This window comes from Chiloscyllium plagiosum, chromosome 16 (assembly GCF_004010195.1).
Source record: "Chiloscyllium plagiosum isolate BGI_BamShark_2017 chromosome 16, ASM401019v2, whole genome shotgun sequence".
Taxonomy (NCBI): Eukaryota; Metazoa; Chordata; class Chondrichthyes; order Orectolobiformes; family Hemiscylliidae; genus Chiloscyllium; species Chiloscyllium plagiosum.
The window spans coordinates 31,231,952-31,249,705 of record NC_057725.1 but is presented as its reverse complement, the minus strand read 5'-3'; the positions used below and the strand labels follow the sequence as shown (position 1 = coordinate 31,249,705).

The following is a 17,754-nucleotide window of genomic DNA, read 5'->3' as shown; positions in this document are numbered from 1 at the left end:
CTGATGAAGGGCTTTTGCCCGAAACGTCGATTTTGCTGCTCCTTGGATGCTGCCTGAACTGCTGTGCTCTTCCAGCACCACTAATCCAAAATCTGGTTTCCAGCATCTGCAGTCATTGTTTTTACCAAGTGAATCCTTAGAAGAGTATAAAGGCAGTAGGAGTATATTTAAGAGAGAAATTAGGAGGGCAAAAAGTGGACATGAGATAGCTTTGGCAAATAGAATTAAGGAGAATCCAAAGGGTTTTTACAAATACATTAAGGACAGAAAGGTAGCTAGGGAGAGAATAGGTCCCCTCCAAGATCAGCAAGGCAGCTTTTGTGTGGAGCTGTAAGAGATGGGGGAGGATACTAAATGAGTATTTTGCGTCAGTATTTACTGTGGAAAAGGACATGGAAGATACAGACAGGAGGGAAATAGATGGTGACATCTTGAAAAATGTCCAGATTACAGAGGAGGAAGTGCTGAATGTCTTGAAATGCATAAAAGTGGATAAATCCCCAGGACCTGATCAGGTGTACTCTAGAACTCTGTGAGAAGCTAGGGAAGTGATTGCTGGGCCTCTTAGTGAGATATTTATATAATCGATAGTCACAGGTGAAGTGCCAGACGACTGGAGGTTGGCTAACGTGGTGCCACTGTTTAAGAAAGGTGGTAAGAACAAGCCAGGGAATTTTACACCAGTGAGCTGGATGTCGGTGATGGGCAAGTTGTTGGAGGGAATCCTGAGGGACAGGATGTAAATGTATTTGGAAAGGTAAGGACTGATTAGGGATAGTCAACATGGCTTTGTGCGTGGGAAATCATGTCTCCAAAACTTGATTGAGTTTTTTGAAGAAGTAACAAAGAGGATTGAGGAGGGCAGAGCGGTGGACATGATCTATATTGACTTCAAAAAGGCATTCGACAAGGTTCCCCATGGGAGACTGGTTAGCAAGGTTCAGTCTCATGGAATACAGGGAGAACTAGCCATTTGGATACAGAACTGGCTCAAAGGTACAACGGTTGTTTTTCAGACTGGAGGCCTGTGACCAGTGGACTGCCACAAGGATTAGTGCTGGGTCCACTACGTTTCATCATTTATATAAATGATTTGGATGTGAGCGTAAGAGGTACAGTTAGTAAGTTTGCAGATGACACCAAAATTGGAGGTGTAGTGGACAGTGAAGAAGGTTATCTCAGATTACAACAGGATCTTGATCAGGTGGGCCAATGGGCTGAGAAGTGGCAGATGGAGTTTAATTTAGATAAATGTGAGGTGCTGCATTTTGAGAAAGCAAATCTTAGCTCTGGTCTCTTTCCTATCGGAAAGATGTTGTGAAACTTGAAAGGGTTCAGAAAACATTTACAAGGATGTTGCCAGGGTTGGAGGATTTGAGCTATAGGGAGAGGTTGAATAGGCTAGGGCTGTTTTCCCTGGAAAGTCGGAGGCTGAGGGGTGACCTTATAGAGGTTTACAAAATCAATAGGGGCATGGATAGGTTAAATAGACAAAGTATTTTCCCTGGGTTTGGGGAGTCCAGAACTAGAGGGCATAGATTTAGGGTGAGAGGGGAAAGATATAAAAGAGACCTAAGGGACAAGTTTTTCACAGAGGGAGGTATGTGTATGGAATGAGCTGACAGAGGAAGTGGTGGAGGCTGGTACAATTGCAACATTTAAAAGGCATGTGAATGGGTATATGAATAGGAAGGGTTTGGAGGGATATGGGCCGGGTGCTGGCAGGTGGGACTAGGTTGGGTTGGGATATCTGGTCGGCGTGGACAAGTTGGTCTGAAGGATCTGCTTCTGTGCTGTACATCTCTATGACTCTATGACCTTATCCATGCCCCCCATGATTTTATAAACCCCTGTAAGGTCACCCCTCAAATGCCAATATTCCAGGGGAAAAAAATTCCCTCTCTGTACATCAAATCATCCAATCTCAACAACATCCTTGTAAACCTTTCCTGAACCCTTTCAAGTTTAACAACATCTTTCTGATAGAAAGGAGACCAGAATTGAATGTAGTATCCTAAAAGTGGCCCACCTAATATCCTGTACAGCTACATGACATCCCAACTCCTTTACTCAATGCACTGATCAATGAAGGCAAGTGAGTCAAATGCCTTCTTCATCACCTTGTCTCCCTCCGACTCCACTTCCAAGGAACTCTGCACCTGCACCGCTAGATCTCTTTGTTTAACAGTGTTGCCTAGGGCCTTACCATAAAATGCACAAGTCCTGCACTGAGTTGCCTTACCAAAATGAAACACCTCATATTTATCAAAATTAAACTCCATCTGACATTTCTCAGCCCATTGGCCCATCTAGTCAAGAGCGAGCGAAATGGTAAATGGAAAAGCCCTGGAGAAAATTAATGGGCAGAGAGATCTGGGTGTTCAGGTCATTGTACCCTGAAGGGGACAGGTCGATAGAGTGGTCACAAAGGCATTCGGCATGCTTTCCTTCCTCAGATGGGGTATTGAGTACAAGAGTTGGCAGGTCATGTTACAGTTGTGTAGGAGTTTGGTTTGGCCACATTTGGAATACTGCGTACAGTTCTAGTTGCCACATTACCAAAAGGATGCAGATGTTTTGGAGAGGGTACAGAGGAGGTTCACCAGGATGTTGCCTGGTATGGAGGGCACTAGCTATGAAGACAGATTGAGTAGATTAGGATTATTTGCATTAGAAAAAACAGTGGTTGAGAGGGGGACCTGATTGAGGTCTACAAAATCATGAGGTCTACAGACAGGGTGCATAGCACGCAGTTTTAAGATGTATCTACACAGATATATGAATGGGCAGGGAGCAGAGGGATACTGATCTTTAGCAAATAGGCAACAGGTTTAGATAGAGGATTTGGATTGGTGCAGGTCTGGAGGGCGAAGGGCCTGTTCCTGTGCTGTAATTTTTTTTGTTCTTGATCAAGATCCGTTGTACTTTGAGATAACCTTCTTTACTATCCACTACACCACCAATTTTGGTGCCATCTGCAAACGTAATGTTACCTCCTACATTCGCATCCAAATCATTTATAAATGACAAAAAGCAGTGGATTCAGCACTGATCCTTGTGGCACACCACTGGTCAAAAGCCTCCAGTCTGAAAAATGACTTTCCACCACCAACCTCTTTCTCCTACCTTAAAGCTAATTCTGTATCCAATTGGCTAGCTCCTCTTGCATTCTGTGTGATTAACCTTACTAACTAGTCTACCATGCAGAACCTTGTTAAATCGTTTGCTAAAGTCCATATAGACAACATCTACCACTCTGCCTTCATCAATCTTCTTTGTCATTTCTTCAAAAAAACTCAATTCAAGTTGGTGAGACACAATTTTCCTGCCCAAAGCCATGTTGACACTCCCTAATCAGTCCTTGCCTTTCCAAATGCATATAAATCCTATCCTTCAGAACCCCCTCCAACAACTGACTCATCAGGAAAATTTGCAAAAATGTCAATTCAAGTGGAAAACATTTATACTGCGTGAGAGGGAAGTGCTGGTTGATTGGTGGAGGCATTGCCATGGAGAATGCACCACTTAATGATGATTGATAGTTAACTGCTAGGCTTTGCTTAAACTTAAATTAGGCAGGTTGACTATATTTGGTCCAGGCATTTCCCTGAGAAATGAACTTTTTTTGGGTTGAAACAGGAAAATAGATGTATGGGTTCATTCTACCTGTAAAGAACAGGGCTCTGTATATTAATATATGCAGCTTTCATTACACATACGTATCATTCTGTGAGTCTGAACATCAATCAAGCAGCACAGTGGCTCAGTGGTAAGCAGTGCTGCCTCAGTGCCAGGCACCCGGGTTCAATTCCAGCCTCGGGAGACAGTCTGTGTGAATTTGCACGTTCTCCCTGTATCTGCATTGTTTCCTCTGGGTGCTCTGGTTTCCTGCCACGGTTCAAACATCTACAGGTTAGGTGGACTGGCCGTGCTAATTACTGTTCAAGGAGGGTAGGTTAGGTGCATTAGTGGGAAATGCAGGGATAGAGGAGGGGATGAGTCTGGGTGGGATGCTCTTTGGAGTGTTGGTGTGGATGTTTTGGGCCGCAGGACCTGTTTCAACACTGCGGGGATTCTATTTTTAAAAAATCCTAAATTGCTTTTCAGTGTAATTCTTTAGATATTAAGATTATTCAGCAATTGCATAATTATGTCTAACGTTGGACACTGTTGTGGTTTTGCAAGCACCGAGTTATTGGATTCGGTCAGTACCTTATTTATTGCATGACTTGGAGATACCGGTGTTGGACTGGGGTGAACAAAGTTAAAAATCACACAACACCAGGTTATAGTCCAACAGGTTTAATTGGAAGCACACTAGCTTTTGGAGCGTTGCTCCTTCCTAACACACAGAATTTATAGCAAAAATTTGCAGTGTGATGTAACTGAAATTATACATTGAAAAATTGATTGTCTGTTAAGCCTTTCATCTGTTAGAATACAGTGATAGTTTCATTTCTTTCATGTGTAAATCACAAAACCATTTTTTAAAAGGTTGCATTCTCGGGTTAGCTGTTAACAATAGTGATAGCTAGACAATATGTTGAAGGTGTTGGCCCCCTGCATGCATTCATGTAGAACTCTGAGCTCAAAAACTGCATGAATTCATGTAAAACTCCGTTATCTCACTTTTTAGATTAGAATCAATCTAAACATCATGGCATAGACAGAGAACACAGGGGGCCAACACCTTCAACATACTGTCTAGCTTTCACCATTGCGCTTCCAATTAAACCTGTTAGACTATAACCTGGTGTTGTGTGATTTTTAACTTTATTTATTGCAAACTGTTGAATGGAGACACTGCTTAGTACAATCTGTCATCCTTTGTGACGAACAAGCTACGTACCTAGCATCACACCAGTGTCGAAATTCCCACCGTGGCAGCTGTTGATATTTAAGGCTTGGACTGACTGCATGCATTTGTTGGGGGAAGAAAGTATCTCAAAAGCTAATTTGTGTAAATATACAACTTTGAAATTCTGAGACTTATGAGCAAGTTTATTTTCAAGGGGAGCATTAAAAGAGCAGCATAATTAAGAACTGGCTGAAAATGGATCCTCATTAACTGATTTAGCTTGGTTAAATAGTAGTTAAATAATTTACCATTCTGTTAAATTTTCCAATGGGGTTAAAGTTATATCAACGCTTCTTTCTTTTGTTTTTATTTTAACGATATGGTAAGAATAATGTGTGTTTGGTTTAAGCTGGATTTGATTAGATTAGATTACTTGATTTAATTAGATTACTTACAGTGTGGAAACAGGCCCTTCGGCCCAACAAGTCCACACCGACCCGCCGAAGCGCAACCCACCCAGACCCGTTCTCCTACATTTACCCCTTCACCTAACACTACGGGCAATTTAGCATGGCCAATTCACCTAACCTGCACATTTTTGGATTGTGGGAGGAAACCGGAGCACCCGGAGGAAACCCACGCAGACATGGGGAGAATGTGCAAACTCCACACAGAGTCGCCTGAGGCAGGAATTGAACCCAGGTCTCTGGCGCTGTGAGGCAGCAGTGCTAACCACTGTGCCACCGTGCCGCCCAAGCTGAGTATTGAATTTCTTCTGGAACACAGCACCTTACACTTACCTTTACATAAGATAAAAGTTAGGGTCGAGGCTATCTCCTTGATATGTTTGGTGGGAGGGGGTTTGGTTTAGTCCATAACATCAAGTGTGGTGCTGGAAAAGCACGGCCAGTCAGGCAGCATCTGAGGAGCAGAACAGTCAACATTTTGAGCATAAGCTCTTCATCAGGAATGTGGGAGAGCCCCAAGGGGACTGACAGATAAATGGGAGGTGGGTGGGGCTGGGCAGGGTAGCAGAAAGGTAGCCAGGAATGTGGCAGGTAGATGAAGATGGGGGGTGATGGTGATAGGTTGGAGTGGAGGGTGGACCAGACAGGTGGGAAGGAAGATGGACAGGTAGGACAGTTCGAACTTCATTCCCGATGAAGAGCTGGTGCTTGAAATGTCAACTCTCCTGCTTCTCGGATGCTGCCTAACCAGCTGTACCTTTCCAGCACCACACTTTTTGACTCTGATCTCCAATATCTGCAGTTCTCTCTTTCTCCCTTAGTCCATAACATGTCTTACAAGCAGAATCTAGGAAGTTAGGATATAAATTAAGAAAATAATTTTCTCAAAACCGCAACAGTTTTAATCTCAGGATTACAACTAGTGCCACCTGCTAGCGAGAGTAGAAATAACAGCAGATGAATATATGACTGGAGAAACGGTGTTGGAAGAAGAGATTCAGATTACTGGGACAGTGGGATTAGTTCTGTAGGACAGCAGGACAGGTTGCATCTGGACAGGACCAAGAATAATAAAGAGTTGTTCACAAGTGCTACTGGATAGGATTTAAAGGAGAGCAGGGAGATAGAGGAGGGAGAAACAGGAATTAAAAAAAAAGGACAAAGGTAAGAAGCAAAAATGCAAAGCTGAAAAATTGAGGAAGAGAAACAAATGGAACCATAGAGTAAAATAAAGCTGAGGTGACTAACAAGGTTAAAAAGACAAGATTAAAGGCTTTGTGTGTCTTAATGTAGATGAATTATTAGCAGAGTTAGATATAAAGGGTTGATATAGTTACGATTACAGAGACAGGACTGTAGGGTGACCATGAATATGTACTGAAAATCCACGGTTATTCAATATTTAGGAAGAACAAAAAGGGAAAAAATAATGGGTTAGTGTCATTAGTGAAGGAGTAAATCAATTCAATAGTGAAGGAGGATACTGGCTCAAAACCTCATGACATTGAATCTGCATGGATGAAGATAAAATACACCAAGGGACAGAAAATATTGTTGGGCATTGTCTAAATACCCCTAAACAGTAGTGGATATGTCAGGAAGGCAATAAACAAGATATGCACTAAGGGTACAACAGTAATCATTGATGACTTTAATTTACATTTAGATTGGTCAAGTCACACTAACAAGATATTGTGAAGGAAGATTTTCTGGAGACTGTCTGTGATGGGGTTTTTACACCAATAAATTCATGGACCACCAGAAAACAGGGTGTTCTAGACTGGGTTCTGTGCAATAAGAAAAACTTACTAAACAAACTTTTGTGCAAGATATAATTCTTTTAAAGGTCGAGAGTGAAATAGCCAAATCAGAAACTAGAGGACTGAATCTAAATAAAGGGAATTGTGAGGGAGCAAGGTGGAACTGGCTAGATTGGATGGGAAACTTACTAAAGATTCTGATGGTAGAAAGGCAATGGTTCATAACTCAAGAATATATGCATAAATTATAACAACTATTCTTCCCTATTTGGCACAAAAATAAAACAAAAAAGGTGGCTCAGCCATGGCTTACAAAAGAAATTAGGTATTGGATCCAAAGGAGAGACAAATAACATTGCCAGTAAAAGCAACAAGCTCGAGGATTGGGAGCATTATAGAATTCAACAGGAGAGGACAAAAATTTGACCAAGAAGAGAAAAATAGTCTATGAGAATAAAATTGTAGGAAACATAGAGACTGACCATAAAAGCTTCTACAAATATGTAAAGAGAAAAAGATTAAAGATAAATGTTACAGTCTTACAGTCAGGAGCCAAGGAAAATTTGCTGGAGAACAAAAGTTGCAGAATAATTGATCAAATACTTTGGCTCTGCTTATAGCTGCCGAGAAATCTCAAGGAACCAACGTCTATAGAGAGGATGGAATTGAAGGAAATTTGTGTTAGTAAGAAAATGGTGCTGGCGGAATTAATGAGGTTAAAGACTGACAAGGCCTGATAACCAACAGGGCAATTATTTAGTTAATCTCCCAATCTAAGAAAGGATATACCTGCCATGGAGGGAGTGCAGCGGATGTTCTTTCGGCTGATAATGGGTATGGTAGGCCATATTTTGTTAATGATACGCAAGAAACGACAGTGTACAAGCATTAAAAAAAAAAGCAGCAAATTGGGCCATGGTTGGGAGTCGCGGAGAGAAAAATTTTAAAAATGCAGTATTGATTGCCTGGTTAGAACAAAATAAATGAATTAGTGGCACAATTAATGGGTATGATCTTATAGCTATTAGAGATACACGGTTACAAGGAGATCAAAGCTGGGTACTAAATATTTAGGGCATAATGGAGGAAACTGGGACTTGTCTGGGTAGTAATGTATTTTTGACAGTACAGACCCGTTGCGGTCTCTTCTGTATTGTACGATTTTATGTTCTATTGGGAGAATCTGAGTTTTTGAGAGGACAGGCAAGAATGCAAGAATGATAAGGTAGCTTTGTCAGTAAGAGATGAAGTAAGTATGACAGCAGGAAATGGTGTAGAATCCATATCAGTGGAGGTATGAAATAACAAATGGAAGAATACACTGGTGGCAGTAGTCTATAGGTAGTCTAAAAGTAGCTGTTCTGTAGGACAGAGAACAAACCATAAGACTTATAAAAAGGCAGTATACCAATCATGAGTGACTTTAATCTTTATGTAGATTTGGGCAGCACAGTGGCTCAGTGGTTAACATTGCTGCTTTATAGCGCTAAGGACCCAGGTTCGACTCCACCTGCAGGCGACTGTCTGCGTGGAGTTACACATTCTTCCTGTGTTTGTGTGGGTTTCCTCTGGGTGTTCCAGTTTCCTCCCACAGTACAAAGACGGGCAGGTTCGGTGGTTTGGCCATGCTAAAGTGCCCATAATGTGCAGGCAGGTGGGTTAGCCATGGGACATGCAGGGTTACAGGAAAGGGGTAGGGGAGTGAGTATGGGTGGGATCTCTTTAGAGGGTCGGTGTGGACCTTTTGCGTAAAATGGCCTATTTCCACAAAGTAGGGATTTGATGAAAGTCAAATTAGGAAAGGTTGCCATGAGGAAGAATACAGGGGGTGCATTTGGTACAGCTTTCTGGATCCAAACGTTGTGGGTCCAACCAGGGTTCAGGTTATTTTGGATCTGGTAATGTGTAATGAGGAAGGTTTAAATATGTGATCTCAGGTGATCCTTAGAAAATAGTGATCATTACATGGTAGAATTTAGCATTCAATTTGAAAACGTGAACCATGGGTTGGAAGCAGCTAGGTTAAACTTAAGTTAGTTAATTACATAGGATGAGGGCTGAGTTGACTGGACTGCACTGGAAAAGAAGTTAACAGGAAAGAGGGTTGATGAGCATTTCAGAAATAGTTCATGACTCATAGCAAAGATGTATTCAGTGAGGAAGGAGGACTCCAGGAAGGGAATAAACTGACCATGGTTAACCAAGGAAATTAAGGTTAGTATAAAATTGAACTTAAAAAAAACACAATATGGTAAAGGGTAGTGCTAAACCAGAGGATAAGAAGGTTTTTAAAGCCAACAAAAGAAGACAAAATATAATAAAAGGGATGAAATAAACTATGAGGACAAACTGGTAAGTAATATAAAATCAGACAGTAGGAGCTTTATTAAATACAGAGAAGCTAAAGTGAACAGAGGATCTTTAGAGAACACGGCTCGGGAAATAACGATGGAAATGGCAAAGGAGTTGAAAAATACTTGTCTCGATCTTCATGATAGAGGACATTAATAACTTTGCAAAAATATTAAATAATCAAGGGACTAACAGGAGGGGTAGAGCAAATAAACACAGTATCTATCACCACTAGGTGCTAGTACAATAACTATGACTACTATGAAACTATTAGGGAAATTAACAGGGTTAAAGGCCATTCAGTCCCCTGGACCTGACAGGTTACGCCCTAGGATATTAAAGGGAGTTGCTACAGAGATAATGGACTAGCCATAATCCACTAAGATTGTTTAAACTGGGGAAAAGTACCAGAGGATCAGAAAACTGCCAATAACACCCCTATTCAAAGAGGAAAAAAAAATCAGCTACTTATCAACCAATTAGCTGAACATCTGTCATTGGAACAGAAACAGAAATTGCTGGAAAATCTCAGCAGGTCTAGCAGCATCTGAGAGGAATCTGAGTTAACGTTTTGGGTCCAACGACCTTTTTCCAGAGTTCTGAATAAAGGTCAATGGACCTGAAATGTTAACTGTAATTTCTCTCTTCAGATGCACTAGACCGGCTCAGATTTTCCCACAATTTCTGATTTTGTTTCATATTTCCAGCATCCACAGTTCTTTCCATTTGCGGTCATTGGAAAACTGTTACAGTCTATTCCAAAGAATGTAACACGAGGGCATTTTGAAAGGTATAGCATAATTTCCTTCATGACGTGAAAATTGTCTGACAAATTTATGAGAATTCATTGAAGACGTAACAAGCAGGATAAAAAATGAGAAGCCATAGATGTAATATATTTTGACTTCCAAAAGGTTTTTGATAAGGTACTGCACATAGGGCTACTTATAAGAGCCCATAATTTCCAGGTACTATGTTAACATGGATATGGGATTTGCTAACTAATACATGACAAAGTGTTTGGATAGAAGCATTTGTGGGACGGTACCCTGTAACTGGTTGAGTGCCACATGGATCAATGCTGGGGCCACAATTATTTACAGTATATATTCTAATAATCTGGATGAGGGAAGTGAATGTACCATCACCAAGCTTGCAGATGACACAAAAGTAGGTGGGAAAGTAAATAATGAGGATGACAGAGTCTGCAGAAAGATATGGACAGGTGAAGTAAGTGGGCAAAAAATTGGCAGATTATAATATAGTGTGGGAAAATGTGAGACTGGGAGAATAGAAGAGATCAATATTATTTAAATGGAGAAAAATTGCAAAAGCTGCAGCACACAGGGATTTGGAGTCCTCATGCATGAATCACAAAAAGCTCGCAGACAAGCTCAGCAGCTAATAGGGAAGGCAAATGATCTGTTGAATTTTATTTATAGGGAATGGAGTATAAAATAGGGAAGCCTTGCTAAAACTAGGCAAAGCACTAGCCATGCCACAGTTGGAATATTGCAAACGGCTTTGGACCCCTCATCTAAGGGAATATATACTGGCAATGGTGGAAGTTAGAAAACATTTACTAGAATGTTTCTACGTAAGGAACAACTTTCTTATGAGGTAAAGTTAAAAATCACACAACACTAGGTTATAGTCCAACAGGTTTATTTGGAAGCACTAGTTTTCGGAGTGTCGCTCCTTCATCAGGTAGTTGTACAGGTTAAGGTCATGCTCACAGAATTTATAGCCAAAGGAGTCTAGTGTCATCTTTTATAATGGGACTTCAGCAGTCAGAACATTCGGCCTCAGACCTTCAGGTGACCATCCTCCAAGGCAAACTTTGGGACAAGCAACAATGCAGAGTGGATGAGCAGAAGCTGATAGCAAAGTTTGGTATATGGGAATGGCCTCAACCGGGACTTTGGGTTCATGTCACACTACAGGTGATCCCACCTCACCATAAACTAACTAACTAACTAACTGTCTATCTGTCTCTCTCTCTCTCACACACACACACACAGTCGCTCCTATATGCGCACACATAAGCTTATCAGATGAATTTGTTTTTACAGAATTACATTTTTTATTTTGCTCAAAAACCACATGAATCCATGTAAAACTATAGAGGTTTTGTCAGCCTGACATAGCATTGGGACAGAGACAGACTTCACACCTATTGTTCAAAATGCTGAACTAACTTGAAAGAAGTTCTGGGATTTACATATCAAAGAACAGAAACCAGCACATCCCAATATAAAAGATGAAAGCTTTAATCTAAGATTGTTTACTGTATTTCATCTCCATGACACTGAACTCCTTTGGCTATAAATTCTGTGAGCATGATCTTAATCTCTACAACCACCTAATGGAGTGGCATTCCAAAACCTAGTGCTTCCAAATAAACCTGTTGATGTATAACCTGCCGTTGTGTGTGTTTTTTTTTAACTTTGTCCCTCCCAGTCCAACATCTCCAAGTCTGAGGAGGTAAGGTTGAGTATGTTGGAATGTACTCGTTGTAGTTAGAAAAGTGAGAGAACATTGAAACATATAGGATTCTTAGGAGACCTGACAAACCTTGTGGGATATTCAAGGATCAGAGGGCTTAACCTCAGAGAAAGGAGGTTGCCTATTTAAGACCGAAATCAGGAGAAATTCTTTGTTTCAGAGGGTAGTCAATATTGGAATTTCTAATCACAGAGAGGTGTTCAGGTGGATCATTAATTATATTCAAGGCAGAGAAAGGCAGATTTCTAATAAGTAAGGAAATCAATGGTTATGAGGATAAGCGGATTTGAGGATTATCACATCAACCATAATCCCATTGAATGGTGAGCAGACTTGATGAGCTAAATAGTCTACTTCTGTTCCTATATCTTATAGTTTAATGGAAATTCATTAAAACAACAACAATAATGGGCCCTGTTCTTTGCAGGCAGAAAGAATATGTACATTATACTGCACCTGGTTAAACTCAACAACATAGGTGACAGTCAATTGATGATTCATTCCTCATTGCACTGCCCTGGCCAATCATTCATCTTATTGGTTTAAAATTTAAACAAAGCCTGGCAGTCAACTGTCAGTTATCATTAATTGGTTCATTCTCCATCGGAGTGCCTCTACCAATCAGAGTCCACTCGTCAACCAATCAGCACTCTCACTCATGCTGTATTGAATACATCCCTTGAAATATTCTTCTTGCAAAGGTCTTGATTAGTGCAAGACAAAACGCTTTGACAAAATGTTTTTTCCCCAGCAAGTTCTGTATTACTGAACAGCTATTATTTCTTTTGTATTGACAAAGTGTTATGAGTTTAAAATTGTCACTGAGAAAGTGTGGAGGATTTTATTCACACACAGGACTGAGAAACATAAAATGTTTCACCACAGAGAGAAATTGAAGCACAATTGCTGCATGTAGCACTCAAAATATTTGGGGGCAGTGGGTGAAATCATCCCTGAAAGCCCAGATCACCCTGGAAAATGTGTTCACGAGAGTCACCAGAGAGTAGTCACTCACATAAACATAACAGAAAGAAAATCAAAGGAGTTGCTCTTTCAATTACAGGAAAGAACTAGCCTGCGCTTGGAGCAGCAAAGATACTGTCAGCAGTCAGCACGATCAGGGGCAGAAATAGGAAATAAAGTCATTAGAAAGGGCAGCAAGATCAAGAGTCTGAGGCTAAGAAACAAGCCCAAGGCCAGAAGTGAGGCTCCAAAAGTGGAGTGTGGTGGGGTGAGGAACCAGTGAGGCAGACAAGGCTAGGAGACACTAGAAAAGGGGTAGGGGGAGAGAGAGTGAGGATGCTGGAAAGGTGTGGGGGTGTAGTAGATAAGAGTGCTGGAAAGGGGACGTAGGGTGGGAAGAGAGAGATAGAGGAACTGGAAAGGACAATGAACAGAGGCTATAATGAGGAATGAGGGGCCTTAGAGTGGGAAGCAAGGCAATGTAAAATGAACAAGGGTCAGCAAAAGATGGAAAGGGACTGCAAGCTGGAGAAACCAATTTTAAACTTTTCTACAAAGAAGTATTCACCTAACTGGGAATGAAAAATTGAAGTGATGAAAGTCTTTGCAAATGAATCTGCACTCTATTTGGAGCTGCTATTTGAGGGAAAAATAAGTTGCAATTGTGGCAAACTTTGTCAATTATATGATTTAATACTGAACTGTATTATGTAATTTGACTTGAATTTTCAGTTTTGTGTTGCCACATCTCAAAGTTTCTTACATATGGTGAATTATTTGATGTAAAATACCTGCGTTAGAGACAAACATTAGCAGGTTTTGAGAACATGAAATAATTTAGTTATGACCTCACCAACGTGATATAAATGTGGTGGTTTTTCTGTTTCGAAATGTGCCCTGTTTCTAAAATAAAAAGCATTTGCTGCAACTCATGCCTCTTTAACTACTGTGGTGCCTGGGAAAATAATGGCATGCAAACCCCACACCGCCAAAAGTAAAGTTGTTCACAAGTAGATGGATCAGAAACAAGCCCACCTTAACATTTTGCCAGAAGAGTGAAGTGTTGGAGAGTTGGACTACTGGTGATTGGCCAGTTCTGCCAGCACCACAGCTTAATTGTGACTGCTGCTAGAAATACAGGCGGACCTACAATGAAGGGAGGGAAGGCAAGGATATTGGGTGGGGAGCATTTGCCCACAATAGGGATGGGACAGGTATGTGGGTTTGATAGGTAGATAGGAAATAGAGTACTATTTCTCGAGGGGTGCCTCTGTTGGGCAAAGTGCACCCTCCAAGAAATGAATATCTCCCCTTTCTTCCCATCATGTTAAAACTGTTCTTCTAAAAAATGTATTGCCCACTCCAAACTAGCTCCTAGATCTGTTGTTTTATGACAAGGAGAAAGCATGAGGCAATGAAATTAGCTTGAGATTGATATTCGACAATGGAGAGAACACAGGGCAGGTATAAATGGGATTAGGGCCATACAAAGAGCATAGGGCCATGGGTATAGTTTGGGATAGATACATGGCTGTGTGCAGAGAGATACAGGATAGAGATCTGTTTAGGATTGATACAGGACTATGTAGGGAGAGAGATTGGAAGAATAAAATTTGTTTAAGATTCATACAGTGCTACCAGGAGAGTGTGCGAGTAGGATTAGTTTAGGCTGGATATAGAACAGTGCATGACAGTAGATTAGAATTGATATACAGTTATGGGAAGAAAGCACAACAGTAGAATAACTTTACTATTGTCTCAGCAAACAAATGGTGAGCTACAAAAGTAAGCTTGGTCAGCTGCTGCACAACCTGAATTTTGTTCATCAAATCTGATTTTTAAGAGAGTACAATCCAAAATAATATATCTTCATTGCTCAAAACCCTTAATTTCCTTATCTTAAAACTAGTCTGAATTAATTTGTGGTCTTGATTAATTAAAGCCTCAATGTCATATTGCTCCCATGATTATAGGCTTAAGATTCACTTCATAAATCAATTACCTTTAATGAACAGAAGGAAGGAATTCCATCCAAGTCTTTAAGGCCACAGCGAGCCATCCAGAGCACCTGCAGTTTTGTTAATGATGTCCCAAGATCCCTGGACATTCAATTGGAGAAAATTAAAAGGCAATTATTTCTACCAGGCAATTTCCAAGCTGTTGAATCTTAAATATTATTTTCATAACTTGTAGAAAAGTTGCAGAATACATTCTGTTGAAGTAATTATTGGAAACAATCCAAGAGTTCATACCGAAGTATTACTTTACTCAGGCTCAATAAAGAACTAAGAAATGGAAATTTATATAGAATCTGTTACACCTTCATGTGAACCCAAGTTCTTCACAGCCAACATACTTGAAATGCCAACAACAACAATTTTCACCTCTACAACTTCTTTAATACAAATGCATTTCACAAATAGATATCATGCTCAAAGAAAGAACCTCAGATGTAAACAAAAGCTTGTGAAAAAAATAACTTGAAATGATTTCAATAGGGAAAGAAAGAGGTGGAAAAATGCAAAAGTTATTGCTGTCCCACAGGTAAACATGTCAGCCAACTTGCACAAAGCAAAATTCCACAGCAGCAAACCAACAAATGATCCCGCTTTGGTAGTGATAGTGGAAGGGGTAAGGAGAAAGCAGGATGCCAAGCTAATTTACTGCTTTTTGTATGGTAGAATGGAATTGTTCAACTTTACCTGAAACAGATACTTGGGGATTTCAGTTTAAATATAGTAATTCTGATGATACAGCATTCCCTCTGTAGTACACTGAAATGTCATTGTAGTTTTTGTAATCTCTGGAAAGAGGTTTGAATCTATAACCTCTTGAAATTAATAGCTCATCTCAGAAGACAGCTGAGGTACAGTGTGAGGATAATAAAAGCTAGCTGAGCCCTGCAGTACCATTCAAATATAGTATGAAATTAAAGACTGAAGCACCCATGATTTTAGTATTGATTTCGAGGTTTTGCACTGATGCTTTGATGTACACCATCCAGGACAGCCAAAAGAGAAACAAAAACTTGCTCTCTTCTTTCCTCTCAATTCACCAAACAATGCACAGAAGGACATCAGAATATCATTCATTAATAGATAGTGCAGTTTACATTGTAAATCTCTTTAGACAATTCCAACATTAGATGGACAACAGCAAGATACAGCCAGAAGTAAAAAGGTTGCAATTCATTAAAATTATGTTAGAAACTGTGGGAGACAATTTTAAAAAGTTCTCAAAATCCCATGGGTGCGGAGAAACTTACTCTCGGTGAATGGAGGTCTACCAAAACATATCATGGCAATGATTTTATTGAACTGCTGTCACAGGCATAGACAACTCCAGTTATCGTTATATTTGACAATGACACAGAAAGATAAAAGTTTAAGAAAGAAAATCAGTGACATGGCCAGTGAAACAAAAAATGGAGAGCTTTGTATCTGAATCACCTCTTGCTGTCATGAATTTTTGTCACATGTGAATATTATATTGAAACTATCAATATGAACATTTAAAATGGAAGTAAACATTTGATCAAAATGTGTAGTTGTTGACTCTGGCAAGCAGGTAACTATAAACTTCTGAAATTTCTGTCGTAGTTTAATGTACCCGTCAGGGGAGTCAAATAGAAGAAATTATACCTACATTTAGCTTTAGTCAAGTGGCCATTGATAACCTAGCTGACATAGATATTCAAAATGTTGCAAAAGGCTATTAAGCAAAATAATGAAGAAACAGAGAAATACTCAATGCTGCATATATTCTACGTAAAATACTTTCACTGTCACCTAAAAGTTATATTTTCTATGGTTCTCTGGTAGTCTGAGAGGCATAAGTAGAATGCATTATTTTCAAGGGCACAAAATATCAACGACATTCTCGTAGTTTGGTGCTACTGCACAAGAATGGTAAAGTCACAAAATCTAGTATTTTAAAGAGGTTCTGAATCAAAGTAATTAAATACCAAAAAGTGGCATATTGGTGTGAGGCATTGCATTTATTATCAAGGTCTTCCAGATAAATATATAAAAACAATTATTAACACTGTTATTTGCCTGAAATGCATTATCTGAAATGACAGCACTAGGAATATTCATAGTAACTTTTAAGCCGTGCTGAATAAATACTTGAAGGCGAACAATTTGCAGAGCTATGCTGAAGGAGTAGGGGAGTGATAAAATTAGATAGCTCTTTCAAAGGAACCAATTTCAAGGTTTCTCTCAAGTGAAAAAAAAGAAATTTATTATTTACTGACATCAAGAAAATTAATAAAATGCAATACCAAAAGCACACACAAATACAATTCCAAAGTTTAAAAAGGAGAGAATATGAAACAGACAAGAATAAAGATTACATTGTTTAAAAGTCCTTGGAGTCTTTGAGGCGTTGGATTTTGACTTGAGGCCTATTATTTAACTGGTGAGTGGTATCAGTTGAGACTGGTTACTTAACTGGCAAGAGCTGTCACAAAATGTGTGAATACTCGAGTTTCAGTAATTGGTTGTTTTTTCCACTGGGCACCATTTGAGATGAGGAGGAAATAGAGAGACAGAGACTTCCAGTCCTTACTGTTGCCAATTTTCATTTATTTTTCTCATTCTGTATGTAATAGGATTAATTTATATACTCTCAAATTTGGCTTCATTGCATCTTCCAATAATGCCACAGGCAACTTTTCAAGTACAATGTTTGGCACCTATCATACCGAAATAGGAGATGCTAGTTTATTGACCCTGGCTCAGTTCACTGGTTTTAATATCATCAGATAAAATGGTCATTTCAATGCACTCATCTTTTTTTTAAGCCAATATATTGAAAACTCAACAAGTGAAGGAAAAATTCTGGACATGACATTTGGAAATGAGCCAGGATAGGTGGAAGGTATATTAGTAAAGAGCATTTTGCAGAT

At 39.8% G+C, this 17,754-nt stretch overlaps 1 protein-coding gene across 1 annotated transcript in view; it reads right to left on the bottom strand.

Annotated features, from left to right (window-relative positions):
- Window positions 1-17,754, bottom strand: part of lrrc56 (leucine rich repeat containing 56) — a 126,199-nt gene that overhangs the window by 72,743 nt on the left and 35,702 nt on the right. The window contains exon 4 of the mRNA XM_043706406.1: window positions 14,848-14,944. Coding sequence (XP_043562341.1) covers window positions 14,848-14,944 — 97 coding nt within the window. The remainder of the gene's footprint in view (window positions 1-14,847; window positions 14,945-17,754) is intronic.